We start from the raw sequence: 24,945 nt of genomic DNA on the forward strand, positions 1-24,945 counted from the left end.
TGGGATAGGGGTAGCGGGGGCACCATGCTGTGCATGCGTCTTATCTTGTTTTGTAGCGGCTCTGGCAGAGCTGTCTGCATCCCCAATCCCCACAACACTTTCGGGCTCAATTGTAGACTCCACGAGCTCCTCCAGTTCTGTCGGGGCAGGTGCCCTGTTCCTTCCTCCTCCTGTCCGGCTGGCCTCTTTCTTCAGTTCAGCCATCTTCTTCTTTGTGATGATACGGATGTCGTACCACCGCTTCTTCAGCACATCAATGTCCCGGGGGGTTACTCCAATGGAATTTACCTGCGCCTGGATTCCAAGCCAGATCTTCCTTTTCTCTGATTCAGCCACTTGCAGGGACTGTTTTCCGAAAAGCTTATGGTGCTGCTTTACCACCTCCTCCACAAGTACCTGCAGTTCGTTTTGGCTGAATTTAAGTTTTCTCTTCCTTTCCCCTCCATCTCTCTCTGTGTCCTGGCTAGCCATTGTGTCAGTTTCTTGTGCTGAATCAGGCACTGGCTCTGTTCCTCTCCTCTGCACTCCCAGCCTCTCCAGAGTCTGCTGATTGTGTGCACCTGCCTGGGTGTGGCCACTTCCTGGTTGGGTGGGGTTGGGTTTGCACAGGATTAGTTGATTCCTCAAATGATGTGTATTTGAATTTCCGAATCGGTAAATACCAATTCGGTATTTACCGATTCGAAACTCCGGTCGGTATTGTGCAATCGGTATTCATTTACCGAATTTTACAGATTCGGTAATTTTTACCGAACTATTTGGTACATAGCAAATACCGATTTCTAAATACCGAATCGGTAAAATTCGGTATTTAGCAATCGGTATTTCTGGCCTACCTACATATGGCCCCCAGTGCCTGATGTACCTAGATTTTGGCCAATAAAACACATAAGCCATTTTCATATATTTCTAATATGGGATGCTCGATAATAGTCAATGAGATACAGTACTGTCAACCCCCATAGTCTGTAGTGCCTGGGTCACTGTTGTCATTTAAGTCTTGGTTTCCCATTATGAGTTACACACTTCTTGGAGGCAGTTAATGTCTCTCAGATCAAGAGACCTAGAAATGGCCTGAAATACTCATTTGGCCGACTTGTCTTGGCCCCATGCCTAGCCCAAAGCAGCAGATAAAAAGCCTTGGCATGTGGCTTGACAGCTCCCTCTGCTTCAATCATCAGGTTACTAAGCTCTCTGCTACGTGTTTTGGCCTAATGAGAAATCTCAGGAAAATTCTTGCTCTGCTCCCTTTCCAGGCAAGGAGGATTATGGTGCAGGCCCTCATACTGTCCCGCCTGGATTACGGGAACACACTATATCTAGGAACCCCTCAGTCCACAATCCATAAACTACAAGTAATCCAAAATTGTGCGGCTCGCCAACTGCTCCAGATTCCCCGGAGACAAACAGCCAAACCTGCTTTGAGGAATCTCCACTGGCTGCCTATCTTGGCCAGGATCCATTTCAAGGCTATGTGCCTGGCCCACAAAGCTATTTGGAAATCTGGTCCACCCATTATTCAGTCTTTGGTTACCCCCTATCTACCCACTAGGAGTCTTCATTCCAGTTCTGCCTTTCTTGCCACTCCACTGAAAGTACAAAGAGCTAGGTGGGGTGGATGCTCTTTTTTCCCTGAATGCCTCCAACCTTTGGAATCCCCCCCCCGTCCCCCCCACTCTCCGAGGAGAATCTAACCTGTTGGTCTTCCGGAAACTGCTTAAAACACATCTCTTTATCACTGCACACTAGCAGGATCTGCCTTTGTCTCTCCGCTCCATAAAGCGCATTTTCATTCATTCATTCATTCATATAAATACAGTATCTTTGTAGTATCATCATCTTCCAGGCTGCAATCCGACCTACCCAGGAGAGAGCATAATTTTTCCATGAACCCTGCCTTATTTTCTTTCATAAATGCAGAGGAGTTCTCCTTAACACAGATCTGCCAGTGTGGGGTCAGTCTCACACCAAGATAGTAGATCCCCTCTATCGACCACCTGAAAGGGGAGTGTATAAATATTGTTTCATTAGATCAGGGCCCATTGTTAAGATCACTCCTTCAGACTTATGCAGATGTATGTGAAAGCCTGCCACTCTGGACGTCTGCTAATTCAGGCAACCGCTCCCTGAGAGTGTGGCAGGAGTCTTCAAGTAACACCATAAGGTCATCAGCAAATGCTGTAAGCTAACTGTGTCTTGCTAAAACCTGATGTCGTTGATCAGAGAATTGGCTCTAATTCTTTAAATGATGAGCTCAATTGTAAGTGCAAATAAGAGGAGTCAGCAAGGCAATCCTGCCATATTTCCTTCTAGATCAGGACTCTATCTGAGTGCTGCCTAATCACTCTAGCTTTTGCTTATGGCGCCTCATAATGCGCTAGGACCCATACTCAAAATGGCAGCCCAAGCTCCATCTGTTGTAAGCTGTTTGCTATCATACCTAGATATACTAGATCAAATACCTTTTCAGCATCTCAGGACAGGAGGACAGCATTTTACCCTCTTCTCCTTACTGAATCATACAGATGAAGGACCTTCTCATTTTCATTGCTAGTACTGCAGTCTGGAATAGATCCTCCTTGGTCTACATAAACCAGTTCAAGGAGCACTGTTTCTGATGTGATAACACTCTAATATTTCTTTGGTGATTCGAAGGGTTTTCAGCATTTTCCAGTCTGTTTTGCACAATTTGGGTAAAGTGAGAGAATCCAAATAGGAGTAACTGACTACTGGGTGGGATAATGTCAACAAAAACGTGGTATACTGTGGGAACAGGTTTTACATAGAGTGATTTACAAGGTAAATACTCAAATTAATCACTGGTGTTTTGTCTATTTTCACAGACCATGATTTATTCTTACTTATAGACAAGCATAATAATTTTCACTTTCTGTGCTTGTACAGACCGGTAACAAAAAAGTGTAACAAAAATAGTAATAGGAGGACAAGCAATTCCTCTTAGTGCATACAAAATAATGTGTAGGACTAGAAAAATAATGGCGACAAATGTAACAACTCGAATCCTTCTTCAGTCTTCCAGTTGCTTCAAAGGGGTGTGGCTGTGCCCATTTTAATTGCACAGTCCATAAGGAGGTAGTCCTTATGGATGTTGCACACATTTTTTATGTGTGTCCAAAGTTTCACTTAAAGTATTCTAGATTGATAGACTCTTCCAGATGATAGTGTTGACGCATTTTAGTCCTTTTAAATGTGGGCCTCTTCAGGACATTGCAAGAACAGAAGTACTGATTGCGTACCACGAAGGGTATGAGAAGACACAATAAATAGTGCTAGCTATGTTGAGGCCTGGCTAGGTCCTGGGCTCTGGGGGGGTGAGGGGAGGTACAGCGCTTGTGCTCTGTGCATAGTACAGTGTACCTTTGTGCTGGTTCGTTGAGTGGCTGTCTGCCAAGAGGAGCGCGGGTATGGCAGTGACCTGTTGTGAAAAGTCCGAAGCCTAGAGGCCTCTGAGATTTAAAGCGGAGTGGGACAAGATCGCCATGAAGCACTTTGTAAATCTCATTGTGTTTAGTACGGTGTGCACCTCAGTAGGGAAAGTTGAAGTCAGAAGTTAATGTGCTTGTTGCCGGTCAAGTTAGCGTGTGAGGTGCCATCAAGTCTCATCAGGAAAAGGCGAGGAACAGATAATCCGTTTGATCAAAGCCAAACAAAGCCTGAGACTATAAAGTCTTTGGCCCCATTGTGAGCTACCTAGTATCCCCAATCTCTGTACATCATTCATGAGTACAGAAAGTAAATACTCTGAAGTCAAGGTACTAACAGAATGAGTGGTCGCTTTGTAAAGGTGAGGTATCATCAAGGGAGTAGCCAGAAAAAGAATACCCCCCTTTGAACTATATCCCTAGTGGCACTGAGTGAGTAAGTGAGGCAAGCAATCCCAGTACTCTTTCTACTGCTTCCCCAGAAATTCTGGAATCAATGCTGCAAATGGTACTTTTTACCTCTTCATTCTGCCATCCTTATCTGGTTTTCTTCATTCATCCTCCATTCTTGTCAATTATCCAACCTTCTCTCCATCTGCCCTTAATTTTTTCTTATAATTCATCCATTCTTCTTTTCTATACATCGATCCGTATCGTCACCCATCCTTTTCCCCCCCCCCCATCAGTCTCTCTGTCCTACTCTATATTTCTCAACTTTCTCCATCAACCCATCCATCTCTCTATCCAATCATCCTTTTCCCCGGCGCTGCCTCCTTCCCTTTCATCCTTTGCTTTGTTCACTCTTGTGCAGTGGTTTCTACAAGCTTTTATTTGGGGGCTAGCGTCACTAATCAAAGTCAAAGGAGCAATAACTAACGTTTTAAAGGTTTTGTGCTACTCGTGCTTCCCAGTTATACCCAGCGCCTGCTCAAGCTGGTAAAGTGAGGGGTTCTTGAAGCCCCTGGCCATGTTTCCGGACTTCCTGCACGGGAGCATAGTTTAATGGACTAGATCAGTAGCCTCTCTGCAGTAAGTATCTTCCACATATCACATTTCTCAGTAGGATCCTAACACAATATTAAATGTCCCGTTGACACTGACATCTATGTACACATCACATTGTATCTCATACTGTTTTGGTTTGCCTTTCAGATGTTTCTGGTGCTTTATTAGCGTCTTAATGTTTTCAGCTGTAAGAATACATTTTTAAATGCCTGAATCGGCTGTTTTTATTCATGACTTGCAGATGAACTCCTCCTACATTAGACATTTTGGTTTTGAAAATTTGTTATTTGCACGTTCTCTGCTGTAGTGCAAAGATGGATTTTATGCTGCTTCGTATGTCACCATTGTCTGTACAAAGAGCTTAGTTTTTATTACACTAGCCTGCATTTTCTTATCGTTTCAGCACACATGATGCATTTTGCAAGGTAGGTATATATTGTGGCGACCAAGGTAAACAGTTCCTTAAATATCCTCCATTAATTTCTTCCTAGTTTCCGAACTGTAATATTTTTTTTTAAACATTTTCAGCAGTTGTGGTTTAGTAACTTTAGAGATCCTAGATGGCTTACATGCCCCATTAGAGACTTGTCCAGGTTTCTCAGAGTAGCAAAGAAACTGTTATCCTACTTCATTATCCTGTTGAGTTCTGTGTAAACTTAGATTTGAAAAAGAAGCTGCAATACTGGAGAAAGATTTTCTAAATTTTGAAAGTGTATTTTAACTTTTTGGCTTTCAGGGTGTTATGAAACGAAGAGATCAAATACAAGCTGAGCTTGATGGTAAAGTTTATGCAATGGCGAACAAAAAGGCTGATACTGAAAGAGTAAGTATTTTAACCTAGCTGACTAATTTTATGATATTTTTGGACCCCGCATGCAGATAGTTCTCCATAATGCCAAGCTTTTCTTCAACTCTACCTACACCTCATGGTATTCTGTTGTAATTAAGGAATTATATTTGTTAATCGTGGAAGCGGGTTTAAGGTCAGATAATTCCTGATGTGAGTCATCATTAATCTGTTTATTTAGCACAAACAAACATGCTTGTATGATTTGATTTTAAAATACGTTTCCAGCATGTCCAGAACCATGCCACTTTTTCAGGATAACCACCAGCTCTGTAAAGGAGTTTCATTACGAATAATTACATGTGAAATTATCTTGTATGGATATCCTCAATCTTCTACTGATTCTGCCTTTCTAAACATATGGCATGCACCCATCTGTAATACAATTGACATGAATTCATTAATTTTGAAAAATTGTCATATGTTATAGTGCTACTCATTTTAAACAATGCCTGATGCATCAAATTCACTAACGTCTTCCCCCTTGGACTCCTCCAATTTTTGATATTTTTTGTTCCGCAAAGTGCCAGTGTTTCAGTTTCTCCATCGACTCATACAGTCAGATCTGAATTGGGCATTTATATGGTAAACAAAAACATATAGAAATTGAGAAAACACGTGCAAAACACCACAAGAACCGGAGTTTTGCTCCTTTGACCTGGAAAACACATTATCTTGGCCACTAAGGACTATGACATTTATTATATGGTTTTCTTTCAGGTAGAAATCAAATAAGAATTCTAAAAACATATAGTCTTTTTCCTGTCCATGAAAAGACAACATTATTTTTGTAAATTTTGAACACCATAGTTCTGGAAATAAACATCCACACCTTATAAACATCCTTGCTCTATAAAACTTGTGTATACCCCTGTATTGCAACATTTTCAACTATCTAACTTGTGCATGTGGCCAGTTATCCATTGGTGGATAATCTGTTGTCAACAGCTGCTTTTGCCTTTCTCACAGTTTTTTGGGAACAGGCTTTGGCTATAAGCCACAATATGTTGTCTGTCACACATCCACAATGCACTTTAGGTTCTCTCAGCTATTGCCTTGTTTAAAATGGAGCACTATTTCCACCCCTGACTTTAGTGATTTGTAACTGATGCACCATATAACTTTTAAAATGAACAATTACAGTTCTCTCCAAGGCTTACACTGTTTCCATTGTACGGATTCGAAGTGTCTACACTCAGTAACTATATGGTGTAAATGAATATTGTGTTGTCAGTGATGCCATTAGCAATGCAGTTCATTTAACATGCCCTGAGTGATGTAACATGTGGAGTAATAAGCGGTGCATGTTATAGTTAGTTCAGTAAACTATAACTGGTGAATTTTGAGATAGACCTAGATATTGTTAGGACCAGGTTTCCATAGGAAATGGATTATTTTGTTTGTTGATAACTTTGGCAGAATTTGACAAATGTTCACAATGTGACAATACGCATTTCCTTCATGCAGTTTTGATTGGAACTTTAGTCACAGCTATGGTCAAAACGGCTGAACAGAATTACATGAAATTGCAGAATGCTAGATCTTTACCCAGAAAGCGTGCTTTTCCCGAATGTGTGTAAATCTATTCAGCAGTTGTTGAGAAATTAGGGTTTAAACTTTGTAGATATCTAGAGACGCAAGAGTACCAAGGGACTGGCAGATCAAAAGATAACATATGATTGGCTGCCTCACATCAACAAACATGTTTGGCAGCAATTTTAGGACTTGGTCCCCATGTCCTGAAAGAACAAGCATCGAAAATGCAATAGGTCTCGCCTTTGATTAAGTTAAAGCTATTTACTTTGCTAATGGCGTTGTTTAGCAACGCAAATGGCTTTAACTTAATCAAAGGCGAGACCTATTGCATTTTCAATGCTTGTTTAGGACTTGTGCCCTGCTTCTAGGTACTTATAAAAAAGGTAATCAACTAACCATCAATAAACTGGTTTCTAAACAGGAATATGTGTAGTAGTTAGGCTTTTAGACCTACACCAATCTATTTTTCTGAAAGAGGGTAATCTCTTTTCCTATGTATTATTTTGCAGTGTTTAATGATAGTATGGTTTGGTGACTCTTTTTATATCCAGAAATGTCTTTCTAGTTTTTGATTGTGCTGTTTTTGTCAGTAAATAAAAATTATGTATATATAAAATGAGGCCTTGGTCAGTGGTAAAGAGGGCAAGATACAATTGATAGGGAAAACACATCATCGCAGACGCAATGACAGCATAATATGGGAAATAACTGCAATGGAGGACTAAGAGAAGAGAGGCTAGATATAGGCAAGTGCTATGGAAGGAGAAAAATAAAAGAAAGAAAGGAGAGCTAGTAAAAGCAAGACAAACACATGGGGGTGAAAAAATAAATAGTAGAAAGGAGAGCGGAGAGTGAAGATTATCATCTGAAACATAATCAGTGTTAGCAAAATGGGAGGCTGGAGAGGGAAAGTAACTGCTCAATTACCCACACAAAAACAATGATCACAGAAAATTAAATTGAGATGAGAGATTGGTTACAAAAGCCAAAGAACAAAATTGATCTTCGGCACTACAAACACACACGAAACCGTGTATATGTTTTGAGCCTGCTTACTCCATTTCCACACAGGAATCTGAATATGTTCACAATGAACTCGCAAACAACTAAGCACATATCTGAGCCTGCTCACCACACACCCATACAAAAACAAGTACAGGTCCGAGCCTGGTTGCAAAAACGCACAAAAAACCAAGTAGCGAACTGAGCTTGGGCACGATAATGCAAGTATGGAACTGGTCATTCCAAATTCACATGCGACTAAGCACAGATCCGAGCCTGGTTCCATGAACTCATGAATAACCAAGTACACATCTGAGCTTGGTTACCATGGATTGCACAGTGGCATGGATGCTTCAAACTCTTAATGGACTTTGCACAAATCAGAACCCCTCCCACCTAAACCCACGTACTCTCTCACGTTTTCAAAACAAATATAACATCAATAAACCAAATGGAGATATGTTCACTGTAACTTTAAATGCCTGATACTCAATACTATATGTGGGAAAAGACTGCTGAAAAGGGGTGTGACAATCTTTATTAAATTAGTACTTGAGTTTAATTTTTTTCTATAACCAAAGCAGGCAAACTATTTGGGAGATTCTCTTGACAATTGTAAATTTGACCTAAACGGGTTATGTAAAACATTTATTTCTATGTGCACGCAACAACCAATAAAACTAACTATTTAGGAGGGGAAAAAATGCTATAAAATCTTGACAAAAAAGCATGTACTAAAAAAAAATCCACATTCTTCAAAAATAAATGAAATTAAAGTTTGAATATACACTGATGAATTGGAATCCTATTCTTTTTACGTTTCTTAAGAACGACATTGACAACAGTGGCAATAACTTATTTCCCATATTCATATTTGTAAACAGCTCAGTAAAGGAGGATTAGTGTTTCTTAACAAGACCAAATGACATTGTTCTTTGCTGTTGACTATGTTAGTACTTATCTATGAGAATACTTACTAGGTCACTGTTCTGATCTCTTGGTAAACCGGTTTTTACTAATGGACGTGACATGACATGTTTGGAGTGGCCAAAGTAATACTTTGGCACGTAAACATGAGGGGAAAAGAATGGCTATAGAAAGAAACATGCGACAAAAAGGGATAAACAATAATGGAAAACAAAACCGAATTAGATAAAATGAAAAACACAAAATGAAAACTCAATTTATATACAAGAAATGTTAATGCATGGCGATTTTTGTGGATAATGAAAACTTTACACAGATTTTACAGACATTTGCATGTTCACATTAAAATGTATATTTGCGTTCAATAATTTTTCAACTCTATCACATTTTCTACCTTTGACATACATAGCCTCCCATCCCTAGACACACTATTTACCCCACTGCAACGGTTTACTTACTCCGTATCCATTCAGATGACAGATGCATAACTACGCACATGGTGTCAAGTGTGTGTTAACCAATAGGCTTGCTGTTTTGTAGACCACTATGGCACACTTCTTTAATCGTTCTCTTTTCCGATCCCAGGCCGAATTTAGTGGGTAATTTACACATGCCCTGCATGTTTTACGAACACACATGCATACATTGTACTTCCTACTTATTCTGCGCGTTATACAGAATTTATGCATGTATACATAACAAACGTTCCTAGTTTGTGTCTTTCTGCCATCCAAACGCCTCGAGCATCGGCCCGTGTGTGTGCACAAATGGATACATGATCATAAGCCTAGGCTGCACTGTAGCTTCAGACACTCATCTTCAACCCTATCACAGTAGAAGCCAGACATGGACTGGAACAATCAGCTGCCGAAAACGACTTTGTCCTTAGTCAGAACACTGCGCTTATTCCACAAACGCCGTATTAAACTCGCGCACAATGCGCGTGCGCCGCCATTAACACAATGCCAATAAAGCACCGCGGAACTAATGTTGAAACCTCTTCAACAGAAGGAGCGTTGGAAAACTGCGAATTGTTGCCGCCGCCATATGACTAACTGCTTTAAATGAGCCCCTGCTTGATGCGCTGAAGCTTGGCTTTTGTATCTGCGGCTCTGGCTGCCTATTTACGTCTGAACTTTATTTGCTGCCCGGGTGTTGTTAAAAGCAATAACATCAAGCTCTCCAAGTGAGAACAGCACACGTATTTTTCAAAATCGCATGTAGATATGCGTTAACAAATTATGTAAATTATTGGTCTCATTTGGTTATTCCTCCATTTTGCTTTGGATTTTTTTAATGTCTGTGGCGGAAATGCTTCGCGAAGAAAACTATTTATACATGGTGTATTTGTAGTTTTAATCACGTTGCTACTTACCGGGAGAAAAGAACATGGCAATTTCAAAGTCATCCAATGGACATGATTCTAAGAATGCTGACCTTTTCCTGACTGTGTTCAGCGGTTATTCGGGAAGCAGGCTCATACTAGTCCTCTGTCCTCAACAAGCGCTCGCCATGACGTATTTGCTCGGCTTTTTTTGCCGTCCCACTTGGACGGCCTCGCCTGCTAAAAGGTTTCTTGTCTTTATGGGGCCATGTGTTTGGCCCCATAAAGATAAGAAACCTTTTGCGACGCAAGGGAGGCAGACGAGCCCGTCCAAATGGGACGGCTCAAAAAGCCGAGCAAATACATGATGAACAGCTCTGTTCCAATGGCTGGCCACCGTTTACCATAAATGGTGACGCCAGCCAATGGAAAAGAGGGGTGGGGCTTAAAGCCCTTTACTTAAAAACGTTAAATTTCGCCAGCGAGACTGCGCATGTGCGCAGCCCACACAGGCGAGACCTAAAAAATAGAAAATCAAATAGAGGTGTAGGATAGGGATATCCAGACCACTTAAGCCTTGTGAGGATGTCCCAGAGAGATCCCCACTGGCCCAAAATATATATATATATATATATATATATATATATTTTTTTTTTTTTAAACCCAATAAAGTTCTGCTATAAACATAAAAAACAGGGCCATCCTACAGTGGTGGGACCAGGAAACCCAACAATAAAAAACATGCTGAGTTGCCGCTCATTTCATATATTTCTGCTAGGGAGCACCCGTTAATGCCCTGTGAGGTAATTTTGTAGGATTTTCTTTAATCCTCATGGTGCTGCTAGAAGGGGGCAGGGACACCACTAAGCCTTTTTTTAATATTTCATGCATAGTGATCTTTGTTGATACAATCCTGATACCTGAGCTTTCAGACAGCAAAACATGATACCTTTCTCAGTGAAGGAAGAAGACATTATCTTGGTACTGCTTGCACTGGGCTGAGACACTTCTCGGAGTTTAGCTGTGAACCTGCTGGCCACTACACAGCAACATGCGGTGAACAGTAAGCAAAAGAATATGACATGCAGTGAAAGTAGGTCTGGTCCTGGGAGACTACTAATCTTGTGTATGGTCACATGTGCATATTGAGTGTCTTACAATCGTCAGAGTAGGTCATAGCAGGAGCTTTGATAACTGAAAAGTGCTTATAGTGGGGAGCTGCACTTGTACTGCTTTGACAATAGAGGGCACCAAAGAAGTGTAAGTGAAGCAAAATCCACAGATTTTCGTTTTTTACTGAAAATAATATATTCCCTTCAGTGGGGTTTTGTAATTTATTATCGGTTTTAACTGAAAACCAGAGACCCTATATGTAGGAAAGTAGGATCTACTTCTACGGGTACTCCCTACCTTTTGCTTGATGTGATGCTGTTTTTGACTAGTCTGACTGGGATCCTGCTAATAAGGACCTCAGTCTATCTGCTTTCTCCCTAAATTGTTGTGTTCAGTACTTGGGCACATCCCAGATTGGATACTGGGGTACCGTTATAAGTCCCTAGTATATTATACCCCTGTACCCAGGACATAGGTAACCCAGAGGCCTTCCATGGGCCATGAGACCATTCAAAATGGAACTCCAGGCCTTCCGTTGCAGCCAGTGTAAGTTTGTGCTTGCACCATTTACTAAAGATATAGGTTTACTATACCTAAGGGTCTCTGCACTTAAAACCTATGTCACCCATATAGCAGGCCTTTGCAATCCTGAAGGCAGGGTGCTTGGTTATAAGTGAGAGGGTGCCCCTGCATGAGCAGGACACCCCTGCAGCCTACGGAGGCCATTCTCCTGGGTTGTCAGTGAAGCAGCCATATACTATATAGCGGGGCATTGCGTAATCGTGCGATGACCATCTCGAAAACGGCTGCAACGAATCCTATCATGTTTGGTATCAAACATGTTGGAGGTATGATACCAAGCACTTAAAGAGCCCTCCATTAGGCTCTCAGTGTTCCCAGTACCAGCCTTCTAGTGCTGGACGGCACACAATGGTTACTGCCGACCAGAGACACATTTCTGCCATCCTGCTGCTGAGGCAAGCTCGAGAAGAGGAAGGTAGAACGGTAGGCATCCTGTCACAGGGAGCTGTGACCACCTCCCAGACTGGATTTAGTGTATTAGGGCTGGGTGGGTGCGCTTGCCAGCACCACAAAGTCTGCATGTGGGGCACATTTGGTGACCCTGGGCATAGTCCAGTTCACACCAGTCCTGGAAGCCGTTGGCTCCCACTCTGGCGTGAAACTGGACAAAGGACATGGGAGTAACCTCCCCCCTGTCCAGACCCTCCCCTGGGAGGGTGCCATGAATCTTACCAACCCTTTCCCTAGGGTACTTGGGGTTTACCTGGGTAGAGGTCTTTAGATTCGCCTTGGGATAAGATTCAAATCTGACACCATTGCCATTCTACTATCTGGGCACTTTAGACTTCGCTGGACTTCGTTTAGGCCTGACTTCATCTCCCTTCCAGTCTGATGCATCGTCTGTGCCTGTGCATCATACAGGAACTTTCCAAGGCCTGTGAAGCATCAAAGACACCTGAAGAAATCTCCCTTTGTGTGAAGGAGTCACTCCCCTGCATTTAGCAGGTACCGCAACTAAGTCGACCAATCAGCAGACCCTGAGCTCCTCAGGACTCCACGGGCTCTGCAACACAGATGGTGGTTTTCCCCGGGTCCAGAGGCCTGCCCTGCCCTCTCACCAAGTTTGAGGCCAGTATCCCTCGTGGGGGTTGCAATAACCGAACCCCTATGCACCGTGTCCAGCTTGCAGTTGCAAAGGCTTGTTGGCTTCTTTGCAGCAAGATCTTCGGGCTCTAAGTAGCCCCAACCTCGAGCACCTTCAGTGACCAGAATCTTCAGCCACACCACATCGTGTGCATCGTGGCGTGCATCTTTTGGTGAGCTGCTTGAGGTCCTCTCGCAACTCGCGTGCCTCCTGCGTGTGGGTCCACTTGAGGGTCACACTTGTTACTTTTGGGCTCCTCTGATTGCTCAGGCCTTCCCTGACTCCTCTGCTTGTGGCGAGTGCCCTGGTACTTTGCACCTTCTCGACCTCCTGTGTGGGTTGCATTTGCTGAGGCTTGTTGGAGCTCCCGCCAGAAACAGACCCCTCAGCACTCGACATCCTTCGTGAGAGAGCTCGTATCCAAGTCCTGGTCCTCCTCAGCATCGCCTGGTCCTCACAACTGCAGAGTCAAGGTCACCAACATCTTCCCGGAAGCACCCGACATAGGAGGGCATTCGTCCTCCAAGTCTCCCGGTCACCCCTGAGTGACATAGACTCTGTCCCCTCTGCTTTCAGGTACTCTTCTTCAAGAATCAATGTTATGATTCCTCCAGACACTTTCTCCTCTTCCAGCAGCGGCACTTTCCTGAAGTCCTCTATTGGGTTCGATAGCGGTTTCCGACGCCACTTCACACCTATGCATCTGGCTTCTCTGGGATAGGTAACTTGGGTATCACGGTATCCACAGGTGGGGTGGCTCTACAAACTCCTGCCTTCCACAGGGTTTCTTCAGGGTCCACTGGGAAGGGTGCCTAATCTTTAACAATCCAACAGCGACTTGCACATAGACTTGTACGTGGCACGCAGTAGTGTTCACATACTGCGCACGCTCTCCGTGGGGTCCCCATCTACTTACCTTGGGTGGTTCTGTGGGTCTCCAGCAATTCTACGTCCTCTGGACATTGTCCTGACTCGAGTCGTGGTTCTTATACCCTTTCTTAGTATATTGTTTGCCCCTCCCCCCTCCGGGCCCACTGTGTATTTCGTGCTACTTACCGTGTTACTTTTCTAAAGTATTGTGTACATTGTGTTTATCTCCGTGCTGGAGATATTGGAACATAGTAGAGAGTATTATATAATAAATACATATTTTTATGAAAACTTGGTGTGGTTCTTTTCATTTAATCTATATCATAAGATTGCATTCTGGTAAAACAAGCTGCTTTACACTCTCGTTCAAGACTAAGCCGGAAGGCTGCCCTCCACAGCTACCAATTGGATAGCTTTCTAAGGATATCTAAGACCTCTTAAATCACCATAAGACTAGTCTGGACTGGTGCAAGGTGCCCACTTACATTAGTGGACAGCATGTACCAGGCCAGCCTCTCATGCTATATATATACTTTGGCTTTTCCCTTTTTATTTTCTTTGGCTTCTTGTAAATCCCATCTAGATCTCTTCATTCTCATTATTTCATTCAACTACTCCCTGGCCACATGTGCTTTTGTTCTCTTATGCAGCTTAATTCTAAACGGTATAATGAACTAACCCTTTAGATAAGAAATGGAGCGTCCTTATTGTATTTTAAAGAATTGCTAAATGATCATTTTCTGGAATCATCTGATGTGTGGCCTAGTGATCGTATGCTGGCTTCATTTCTATTTGCTTATGCCACCTTTAGGACTTAGGATAAAAACTCTGTAATGAATAAATAAATCACCTTTAGCCAAGGTGCCCCTCTTGAGAGGAATGAAACACCTAACTTTATTTTGAATGGCTTCTGGTGGGTTGCCTTTGGCAACACAGATGCATTATAGACTTGACCATAATGCTGGTGTCCTCCTGTCCCAGTGACATCAACGTCCCAGAATTAGAAAGTAAAACTCCGTGTCAAATGACAAATGGAACAAGCCCAGTCTAGACAAATGCTGTATTTAAAAGGAAACAAAGTTAAATTTAAGTTCAAGCAAACCAAGAGAGCATGATATAGTTAGATGTACTATGACAAATAAAGGTAGGGGGGCCCTAAAGAAATATAAGTGGGAGATAAAATAAGTGCATTGGCAATTATAGTAGTTCTGGCTAGGCCCTGTGCTCACATAGGAACACTGCTCATTCGGCACCTACACAGGCACACGACTCATCCTGCACTCACGTAGGCACATTGCTCATCCTGCACTCACTTAGGCACATTGCTCATCCTGTGCTCACATATGTACACTGTTCATTCTGCTCTCACACAGTCACACCACTGATCCTGCTCTCATACAGGCACATTGCTAATCTGGCTCTCAAATAGAAACTCATTTTTCCTTTAGTCATACCGACACTCCACTCACCCTTCACTCACATTATACACTGAAATCCTACAATCAAGCACGTTTCTCTTACTGCACAGACACAGGCCTGCTGCTCAACTCTAATTACACACCCTTCACTTACAATACACGCCACTCAATCTGGAATCAGAAAGCCACATCAGTGCCTGACACTCTACTAAGACACACTACTCACTTGCTACACTTCCAGGCACATTGCTGACTGTACACCCAGAAAGACACTACTCTCGCTGTAACCTAATAGCACACACATACTCACACCTCACCCTGCACTCACATAGGCACACCACTCATCCTTCACTTCTCCCTCTGCGTGCCTCTTACCCTGCATTCACACAGGGACATTCACCCTTTATTGAGAAAGCACACCACTGGACAACAGTTTTCTCACAGAAATGGACCACGTGCTTCCTGTTCCTCCACGCAACAGAGCAGGAAGATCTTACCACATTATGACTACAAGTAAACAAACCGACAGAATGGACTCCTCTTATGAATATCGTAGGAGAGTGGGGCAATTTTGGGGGTTGGACAAGTGTCCGTCTCAAAGGATCAGACCACTACCTGCCAGCTGTCACATAAATGAAATCAAATAAGCTTGTGCTCAATCCCTGATAAAGTGACACCAAGCAATCGGGCTTATATCGAAGGCAGTGAGTAAAGTGCATGCACAGTAGAAAAAGTCACACGAAAAATAATAAAATTCCACAACCAATTTTAAAATAAATACCAACATTTTATGAGTAAAATAAGGCCGAAATTACACAAACCCAATACTCTGGATCTTAAAATACCAGTTTTTAAAGTTGTAAGTGAAATTAGCTCAAAAAAGTACAAAGCGCCAATGATTGTTTATGAAAGCACTAGAGCGGGATCTATGCTCAATTTGAGGCTGACCTATATAGAAGCCCGGTTGAGTACAACTAGAGTATTGCGCCTGGTGACAGACTGGAAGTCCTAATGCAGGAAGGGACTTCTTCACATTTTGAGAAGAAAAATCCTTTCTGAGTGAACCCCCCCGCAAATTGTAGCACTGCCCATTGTGGAAAGAAAGGCCAGATAGTCGAAGCAGGATGGTTCCACAGGAGCTTTGGAGATTTCGTCTTGTGGAAAATTTTGTAATACGCAGTGCAGAATGGGGTTTAATCATTTTTGGGAGGTGATGGGAGACATTAAGGTGGCGTTTTAGTGAAACTCAAACTTTACCATTACATGGACTTGTAAATACAAAAAAGTCTCTGGAGTTTGTAGCTGGTACAGGTCAAAGGTTATAGATTTAGGAATCAATGCTTTGAGTTTTCCTATGGGCCAACCACAGTCGGACCAGTAACATTGTCATTTGGCCCAATGGCAGGGGGAACATGCCCTTTCTAATGTCACACATGCTCCATTTTGCAATATTATGCAACCTACCTTGTGAGGAGCAAGGTGTGCTAAGGGATGACTTATTTCATATTCAAAATCAGATTTTCCTATCTGTCAAAAGTGCGATATTGACTGGTCTGCAGGGTTGATGCTGCTGCTGTCAGACCACACAGGGTAGGTCTGAAACGTTTTTCACGGTCACTATAGTGGATGGCACAGTAAGTGATGCAATCCATAAGAAGCATTTAACTTTCCATGACAGGGATGTATTTCATTGTCTCATATTATGGCCTTAAAGGAAAGTTAAATGTGGCAATTTGGTTTTATGCCAAATTTCGACATGTTTTAGTGGTCAGAGCGTACTTACTGGGTACTAGTAGTGTCCTAATGTTGTAGTTCAAGATTACAAGTAGATGAGTCCCAATATAAATGAACAATTTGGGGTCAGGGGGCTGTAGGAAAGTACGAAATAAAAATACCAAAATGTATATTTTCCTTTTCTCGTTCTGCTCTATTCCTTCTTTTCCTAATGCCCTAGTCTTTATCCGGCTCCTTGTTCTCTGATTATTAAAATACATAGTTGTTGTGTATGCCTAGACATTCAATTATGTTTGAGGTTGGAAACGCATTGTATTTGTGGTATTTCCTTAGACGTTTTTGGTGTGTAAGGCTTTTTTAACTAGTGAAATGCTTTTTTATTGTGCTTGATTTTTCTTTCTTCAGAATGTACCTTTTCCAGCTTTAGTTTTGAAAATGAAATAATCCATTGTGCATTTGCTGTTGAAGAGGTTGCCCATGCTGACAGTTATATAGTTCCTTCTATTATGTGTGGGTGGTACTCATCTCTTCCATGGAAACGAGAATCCCACGCACAAGTTATTCATAGCCAAAAATGACTGGAGCTATTGTATTGTTGAAAATATGGAACATTATTAAAATCTTTTTTGGAAAGTGTATGAGATTGAATTGGATTACTGAGAATATATAAAGAGAGGTTAGTGTATAAAAGTGTCACGATGATCAGAACTGTGGTAAATACTCCTAAATGGGTCTTTTTTATACATTATTGGACAAATCGTGCTTTTGCTTACACCGTCAAAAGTGCTTTCAGAACTGAAGGCAAGCTAATCCTTGTGGTGATTTTTTATTTCACATGCACTCTGCTTGTTTGATGTTTTACTACATTACTTACCATTGGTTGACTTACACGGCAGTCTCTTTTTTTTTTTTTGCTATTTGAGGTAGGCAGTACGCGCTTAGGCACCCATAACATTTTGTCCGCATAAGGTAGTCACGCTAAATTTGCGTCCTTTTTTTTCAACATTCTGGAAAATCTAAAGGTGCCCAGGGTTTGTGGATTCCCCTGGAGGGGACCTCTGAAATTAGCCAAAATACAGCAAGATTGTGGGTTTTTGGGGAAAAAAGTGCTGCAGAACAAACCGTCTGTTTTGTTCTCTGCAAATTGTATCAATGAAGGGTTGGTGGTGCTCAAATCCCCATCTGCCCAGCTTTCAACCTCCTTCCAGTTAGTGGTAGAAATGGGTGCAAAACCAATGATGGATCCCGGAAAGCTATACATTTCTGAAAAGTAGATACAATTCTGAATTCAGCAAGGGGTCATTTGTCTCGATCCTTTAAGGTTTTCATATAGAAAGTAACAGTTGAAATAAAAAAAAAATGTTGAAATTGAGTTGAAAAGAACAGTCATTTGTGGCTACGTTTCACGTGTAACTACTTCTAACTATGGCAGATTTTTAAAATCAACATACTGTTACGTCCTCTTTTCCCTTCTAGTTGCAGAGATTTGTAGGGCTTGTAGGTTCACCAAGAACCCAAGGTAACCAGAGCCAATAATTGAGCTGCACCTTGCAATGGTTTTTCATTCTGTACCGGGTATACAGCAATTCATTTGGTAAAATATAAAGAGTTGAAAATAAGTATCAAGGAAACCTATGTATTTCCAAAATGGGAACAAGATGTGGCGTTTAGAAGCAATGGTAATTTGCACAACTCTGAATTTGTGGGTACCCATACTAGAATGTAAATTAGGGGGCATTTTTCAAAATGACTTCTTTTTTACTCACTGCCTTGCATTTAGAAGGCTCAAATGCAGAGAAATACAATTGGTAATAATCCTTGTTCTACTATTCTCTGTTCCCCTAATTCTACCGATGTAAATGGCACCTCACTTGTGTGGGTAGGGCTAATGCCTGCGACAGGAAACAGCCAAAAACATAACATGGTCATATCACATTTTTTCACTGATAATGGACCCTTCTTTGTAAAATGCCTAACTGTAGGTTTTGGGCCCTAGCTCAGCCGAAACCTTGGGAAACCTGGCAAAGCTGTATATTTTTGAAAACTAGACACCCAGGGGAATCCAGGATAGGGTGACTTGTGTGGCTCTCAGCAGGTTCTGTTACCCAGAATCCCTTGCAAACCTCGAACATTGTCTAAAAAAAAAACTAATTTTCCTCACATTTCTGTGATGAAAAGTTCTGGAATCCTTGGGAAGCCTCAAACTGCCTTCCACCCAGCATTTCCCCAAGTCTCCTGATAACAAGCATTGAAAATGCAATAGGTCTCGCCTTTGATTGTTAAAGCCATTTGCTTTGCTAAAGGTATTGTATTCTAGCTTTGAATTATTTAGTGTATATTTGTGATAGGAGCATATATTTGCTCTCCTCTCGCCCCTTTCTTCTGCCTCATGCTATTGTAATCCTCACTATACGAAATTAGCACACATACTATTCTTCTATTCATTCACCGCCCAAATCTGAAACACTACTCTTTTCCTACTAACACTATGCTTTAAACTACTACACAGCTAACAAAACAATTCAAACTACATACAACTACAACATATCACAAATATACACTAAATAACGCAAAACTAGAATACAATACCATTAGCAAAGCAAATGGCTTTAACTTAATCAAAGGCGAGACCTGTTGCATTTTCAATGCTTATTGTTTTAGGCGGAGGAAAAGAAAGAAATAATGAAGCAAAATGACAGTGACGTGCACTTACTCATTGGTTAGGAAGAACGGGGGGTGCAGAGGGAGATTAGAGGGCTTGAACCGAAGGGCGAGGGAGAACACACTGACGCAGATGTAGACAGACGGCTCATGTGGTCAAACTGAGAAACCTTTAAGAGTATATTAGATTCTGTTCTAGCAGCTGTGATCTTCCAACAAAGAATTATTCGAGCAAGTGCCAGACAAACAACCCACCCTGCTTAGAACTCGTGATCGGGGCGCCGCAATGTTTGAAGAGGACACCTCCACACAAAACACACTCGCGGCCAAGCTGAACAAAGCCTTTAAACCTCAAGCTGAGGTATTCACACCAAGTTATCGCACTCACAGTCAGAAAAAAGAAATAACAAACCCCCCAAAAAAGAGAAAACATGTCCTGTCACCTCACCCCACCCCGTACACCATCTCTGTCAGCCTCCTTCCCAAACAACCTGACTCCCCTGCAGAGATCATAGGGGCCTTTTCTTATGAACGGGTGACTGCGCGGCTGCTCCCTGGGCCGCAAAGACCCTCTGCTTTTCTTTACTTCTCCCCCCACACTACATAAAAATGCATTAAAAAAATGAATAAAACGAGCAGATGCCTTATTGGGCGGCGTGAGGGGGGCAGGGTGGTAGTGCACTTGGAGACCATTTCATTTGAGCTCTTTGCTGAATTCAAGGAGAAAAGGAAAGTGCAGTGGGCAGTATGTGCTATCAGGGCAACCACTGTGCCAGCGACTTCCAGCCTGGCGCAGCTGCTCCAACCTTCCGGCATTCAAAGCCTTCCGGGAAACTTACAGAACACTGCAATTTAAAAAACGTGAAAAAAACTCTGCACCCATGGAAAGCATCCTTCCTCCTTAGAACTCTCTAGATTTCTTTGCAATACTGCTCGATAAATACATACTTAGGTTGCTTGCCACGTGCATTGGTTTTTTTTGCAGTTATTTTTATATAGCGCGAACAAGACCCGCAGCTATCGGGGTGCTCAATGTGATCACCAGTTGCGTTGCAAACACATTCATTTTTAGGCACGGAGCGATTTGTCCAGCATCACAGGATGTTGAGCCTCACGCTGAGACGCGTACACGGTTCCTTGGCTTCAAAGTCACCCGCTCTAGCCATTATGCCTCTATTAAAAGCCTCTGCTAGAGACTGCCATTTTATGTACAAATGCATCCAAGTTGGCCAGTCTGCCTGTCACTGGACTTCCGCTGGGAAACGGAAACCTGTTCCACACTTTGATGGTCACCTTTTCGGGGTTCGATGTTAAAACGTCAACACCAAGCCCCCGAGTCCAACTGTTTGGTGAAAGCAGCAACTTGACAATGTCTAGTGTCCTTATAGTGCCTCTTTACCATCGACGGTTCTATGCGCTTTTGATATATGAACCTCATTGCTTTAAAAAAACAAGCGCGGCCGCAAAAGCGAATGCGCTGCAAATAAAAACAAACATCGATCTCTTGTCTTTATGGCACCATGTGTTTCTAATTAGAAACACATGGCCCCATAAAGATAAAGTGCTTTCCGATTGCAGTAAAGCAGGTAACCCAGTCCGGATCAGAGGCGAAAGGGTGTCAACAAAAAATCCTCATTTCCAATGGCAGGCCACCGTTTAGCATAAATGGTGACGCCAGCCAATGGAAATGAGGGGCGGGGCTTCAAGCCCTCTTCTCAAAGTACTCGTTCACAATAAATCTCGCCGAGCGAGCAGCGCATGCACTGCAACGCTAGGCAGGACCTAAAAATGGTGCCTCACTTGTGAGGGTAGGCCCAGTGCCTGTCTAAGGAAACTGCCCAAAACGCAAAATGGACACGCCACATTTTTAAACTGAAAACCGACCCTATTTTTGCAATGTGCCTATCTGTGGACTTTGGGCCCTAGCTCAGCCAGCATGTAGAGAAACATAGCAAACCTGTACATTTTTTTAAAACTAGACACCTAAGGGAATCCAGGGTGAGCTGACTTGCATAGATCTCCAAGTTCTTTTACCCAGAATCCCTTGCGCAAACCTCAATATCCATGGAATAAAACACATTTTCCTCACATTTCTGTGATGGAAAGTTCTGAAATCTGCGGGGAGCAACACACTACCACCCACCCAGCATTCCCCAAAGTTTCCTGATAAAAATGGTTGCTCACTTGTGTTGGTAGGCCTAGTGCCCACAACAAGAAACGGCCCAAAAGGCAACTTGGACACATCACATTTTTCCACAAAAAACTGGCGCTGTTTTGCAATGTGCCTAGCTGTGGATTTTGGGCCCTAGCTCAGCTGGAATTTAGGGAAACCTAGCAATCCTTTACATTTTTGAAACCTAGACACATGGGGGAATCCGGAATGGAGTGACCTTACCAAGGTATATTACACAGAATCCCTTGCAAACCTCAGACTCTAACTTAAACAAACACATGTTCCTCACATTTCTGTGATGGAAACTTCTGGAATCTATGAGGAGCAACAAACTTCTGTCCACCCGGCATTCCTCCAAGTCTCTCTATAAAAATGGTACTTCACTTGTGTGGGTGGGGCTAGTGCCCATGACAGGAAATGGCCCGTAACGTATTGTGGAGACATCAAAAATATCTATCACAAAATTACCTGGTTTTGCAAGTGGGTACCATGCGTTTTTTTGCCAGGGCTCGGTGGCCATCTAGGGAAAGTTGTGTCATCACCGGGCCGGCACAAATTTCCTATCATCCAACATTCCCCCAGGCCTCCCGATAGAAATGCTATCTCACTTGTGCGGGTAGACCAAGTGCCCGTAATGGAGAAGGGCCCAAAATGTATTGTGGAGACATCAAAATTGTCCATCACAAAACAACCTGGTTTTGCATTGGCCTACCCTGCGTTTTTGGTCCCCGGCACGGTGACCAAACCCACACATTTGTGAAAACTAGAGTCCAGGGAGGTGTGGCTTACATGGATCTCCCAAACCTTTCATACCCAGAACCCTCTGCAAACCTCAAATTTAGCTGGAAATCACATTTTCCTCACATTTCTATGTGGGATCACTGCACCAGCACAAATTTTCTACCACCCAGTGTTTGGCTCTGTCTCCCCACTAAAATGGTACCTCACTTGTGTGGTTGGGCCAAGTGCCTGCGACAGCGAAGGGGCAAAAACTTGCAGAGATTGAAGGGGTATCACAGCGCATTGATAAGCACAATTCCTTTTTATAAGCTTTTCGGTTGACTCTGCTTGGGGCACCCTCATAAGTAAGTATAACTTTTATCCAGAGCCCAAGGAGAACACAGGGTGGTAGGAAATTTTGCTGGCGTGGTGATCCCAGACAGAAATGTAAGGAATATTGTTTTTTAAGCTAAATTTGAGGTTTGCAAGGGATTCTGGGTAAGAAAACATTGGGGAAGCCATGCAAGCCACACTCCCCTGGACTCCCCTGGTGTCTAGTTTTTAGAAATGTCTGGGTTTGGTAGGTTTTCATAGATGGCTGCCGAGCCTGGGACCAAAAACGCAGGTGACCCCCTTGCAAAACCATGTTGTTTTGTGATCAATAATTTTGATGCCTCCACAATACGTTTTGCACCTTCCCTGTTGCAGGCACTAGGCCCACCCACACAAGTGAGGTAGAATTTTTATCTGGAGTTCAGTGGGAACGCTGGGTGGTAGGAGATTTGTGCCAGCCCAGTGATCCCACAGCTTTCCTACACAGAAATGTGAGGAAAATGTAATTTTTTTTTCCAGCTGAATTTGAGGATTGCAGGCAATTTTACCTACGAAAACGTTGGGGATCCACACGAGCCATACCTCCTTGCACTTCCCCAGGTATTTAGTTTTTGGAACTGTCTGTGTTGGGTAGGTTTCCCTAGATGGCCTCTAAGCCTGGGACCAAAACGACAGGTGACCCCGTTGCAAAGCCAGGTTGTTTTGTGATTGAAAATTTTAATGCCTCCAAAATCCGTTTTGGGCCCTTCCCTGTTGCAAGAACTTGGACCACCCACACAAGTGAGGTAGCATTTTTATCAGGAGACCTGGGGGAGCGCTGGGTGGCATTTGCGGGTTCTTTCTGATTCCTGAAGAATATGGCACAGTAATGCTAAGAAAATGTGTGACTTTAGTCACATTTTGAGGCTTGCAGAGCATTTTTGGTAAGACAACTTGTTGGCATCCATGTGAGGCACACCATACAGTTCTCCCCTGGGTGTTTAGTTAACAAAAATATCTAGAGTTGGTAGATATTCCCTAGAGACAATGTACACCTTGGCAGAGAAAGACAGAAAAGACAAATCTTGCTGCACAACCATCTATTCCGCAGACACACATACTGGTTGGATTTGGCATGAGGATGAGTGAAAGGTTCAAAAATTATATTTTATTAACCAGGGATTACACAAAAATGAAATACAATGTTAATAATTGAAAGGTCAATATACGAACCAATGACTCACAGTCCAGCTGTAAAGCCGCGACAAGGCACCAACCGCTTTACAGGCCATTCATACACCTTTTAATACGTGACGTACACAAGACCATTCACACCACCAGCCAATGGCCCAGCACCTCACAACACACACATCAACAGACAATGTAGAGACAATGTACACTCTGGAAGAGACAGACAGAAAAGATAAATATTACTTCAGTGTCATCTACTCCTCAAGTACACACACATAATGGTTGGCTTTGGCTCACGGATGAGTGAAAGGTTCAAAATGTATATTTTATTAACTAGAGATTTCACAATAATGAAATTTACTGTTAATAATTAAAAGGTCACAAAAATGAACCAATGGCTCACAGCTTGTGAGCCGTAAAGCTGCGACAAGGCACCAACCGCTTTACAGGCCATTCACACACCTTGCATACATAACACACACAAACCCATTCACACCGCCAGCCACGGGCCCAGCACATTACTACACTCGCAACAACAGACTGTGCCATTCAAGGGCCCATCACTATCATACGCCCACATGACTGACACAGCTATCACACTGGCTGATGGAGAGTGTGCACCAGCAGCAAGTCACTACTCAAACACCGCCAGCCACATGTCAGCTTACACACACCGCCAGCCAAGCACCAGTCCATGCACACCGCCAGCCAAGCGCCAGTCCATGCACACTGCCAGCCAAACGCCAGTCCACTCACACCACCATCCAAGAGCCAGTTCACACACACCGCCAGCCAAGCACCAGTCCAGGCACACTGCCATCACATTTTTTTTTAACAAAAAAGAAAACACAAACCAATTGACAGCAGATACAAAACTATAACTGCAAACACAACAGCTCTAACTAAATATATCACACTAATGTCAATCTTGAAACTGAACAAACAATATAAAACAATACAGACCAGGCAGTTCAGGAAGTTATCTAAATACAAATGGTGACCT

General features: G+C 42.7%; 1 protein-coding gene across 2 annotated transcripts in view; it reads left to right on the plus strand.

Annotated features, from left to right (window-relative positions):
• Positions 1–24,945, plus strand: part of SNX7 (sorting nexin 7) — a 221,767-nt gene that overhangs the window by 98,123 nt on the left and 98,699 nt on the right. For both annotated transcript variants that reach the window (XM_085601857.1, XM_085601858.1), the window contains exon 7: positions 5,185–5,271. In XM_085601857.1, coding sequence (XP_085457983.1) covers positions 5,185–5,271 — 87 coding nt within the window. The remainder of the gene's footprint in view (positions 1–5,184; positions 5,272–24,945) is intronic.

Source organism: Triturus cristatus, chromosome 4_2 (assembly GCF_964204655.1).
Source record: "Triturus cristatus chromosome 4_2, aTriCri1.1, whole genome shotgun sequence".
NCBI lineage: Eukaryota > Metazoa > Chordata > Amphibia > Caudata > Salamandridae > Triturus > Triturus cristatus.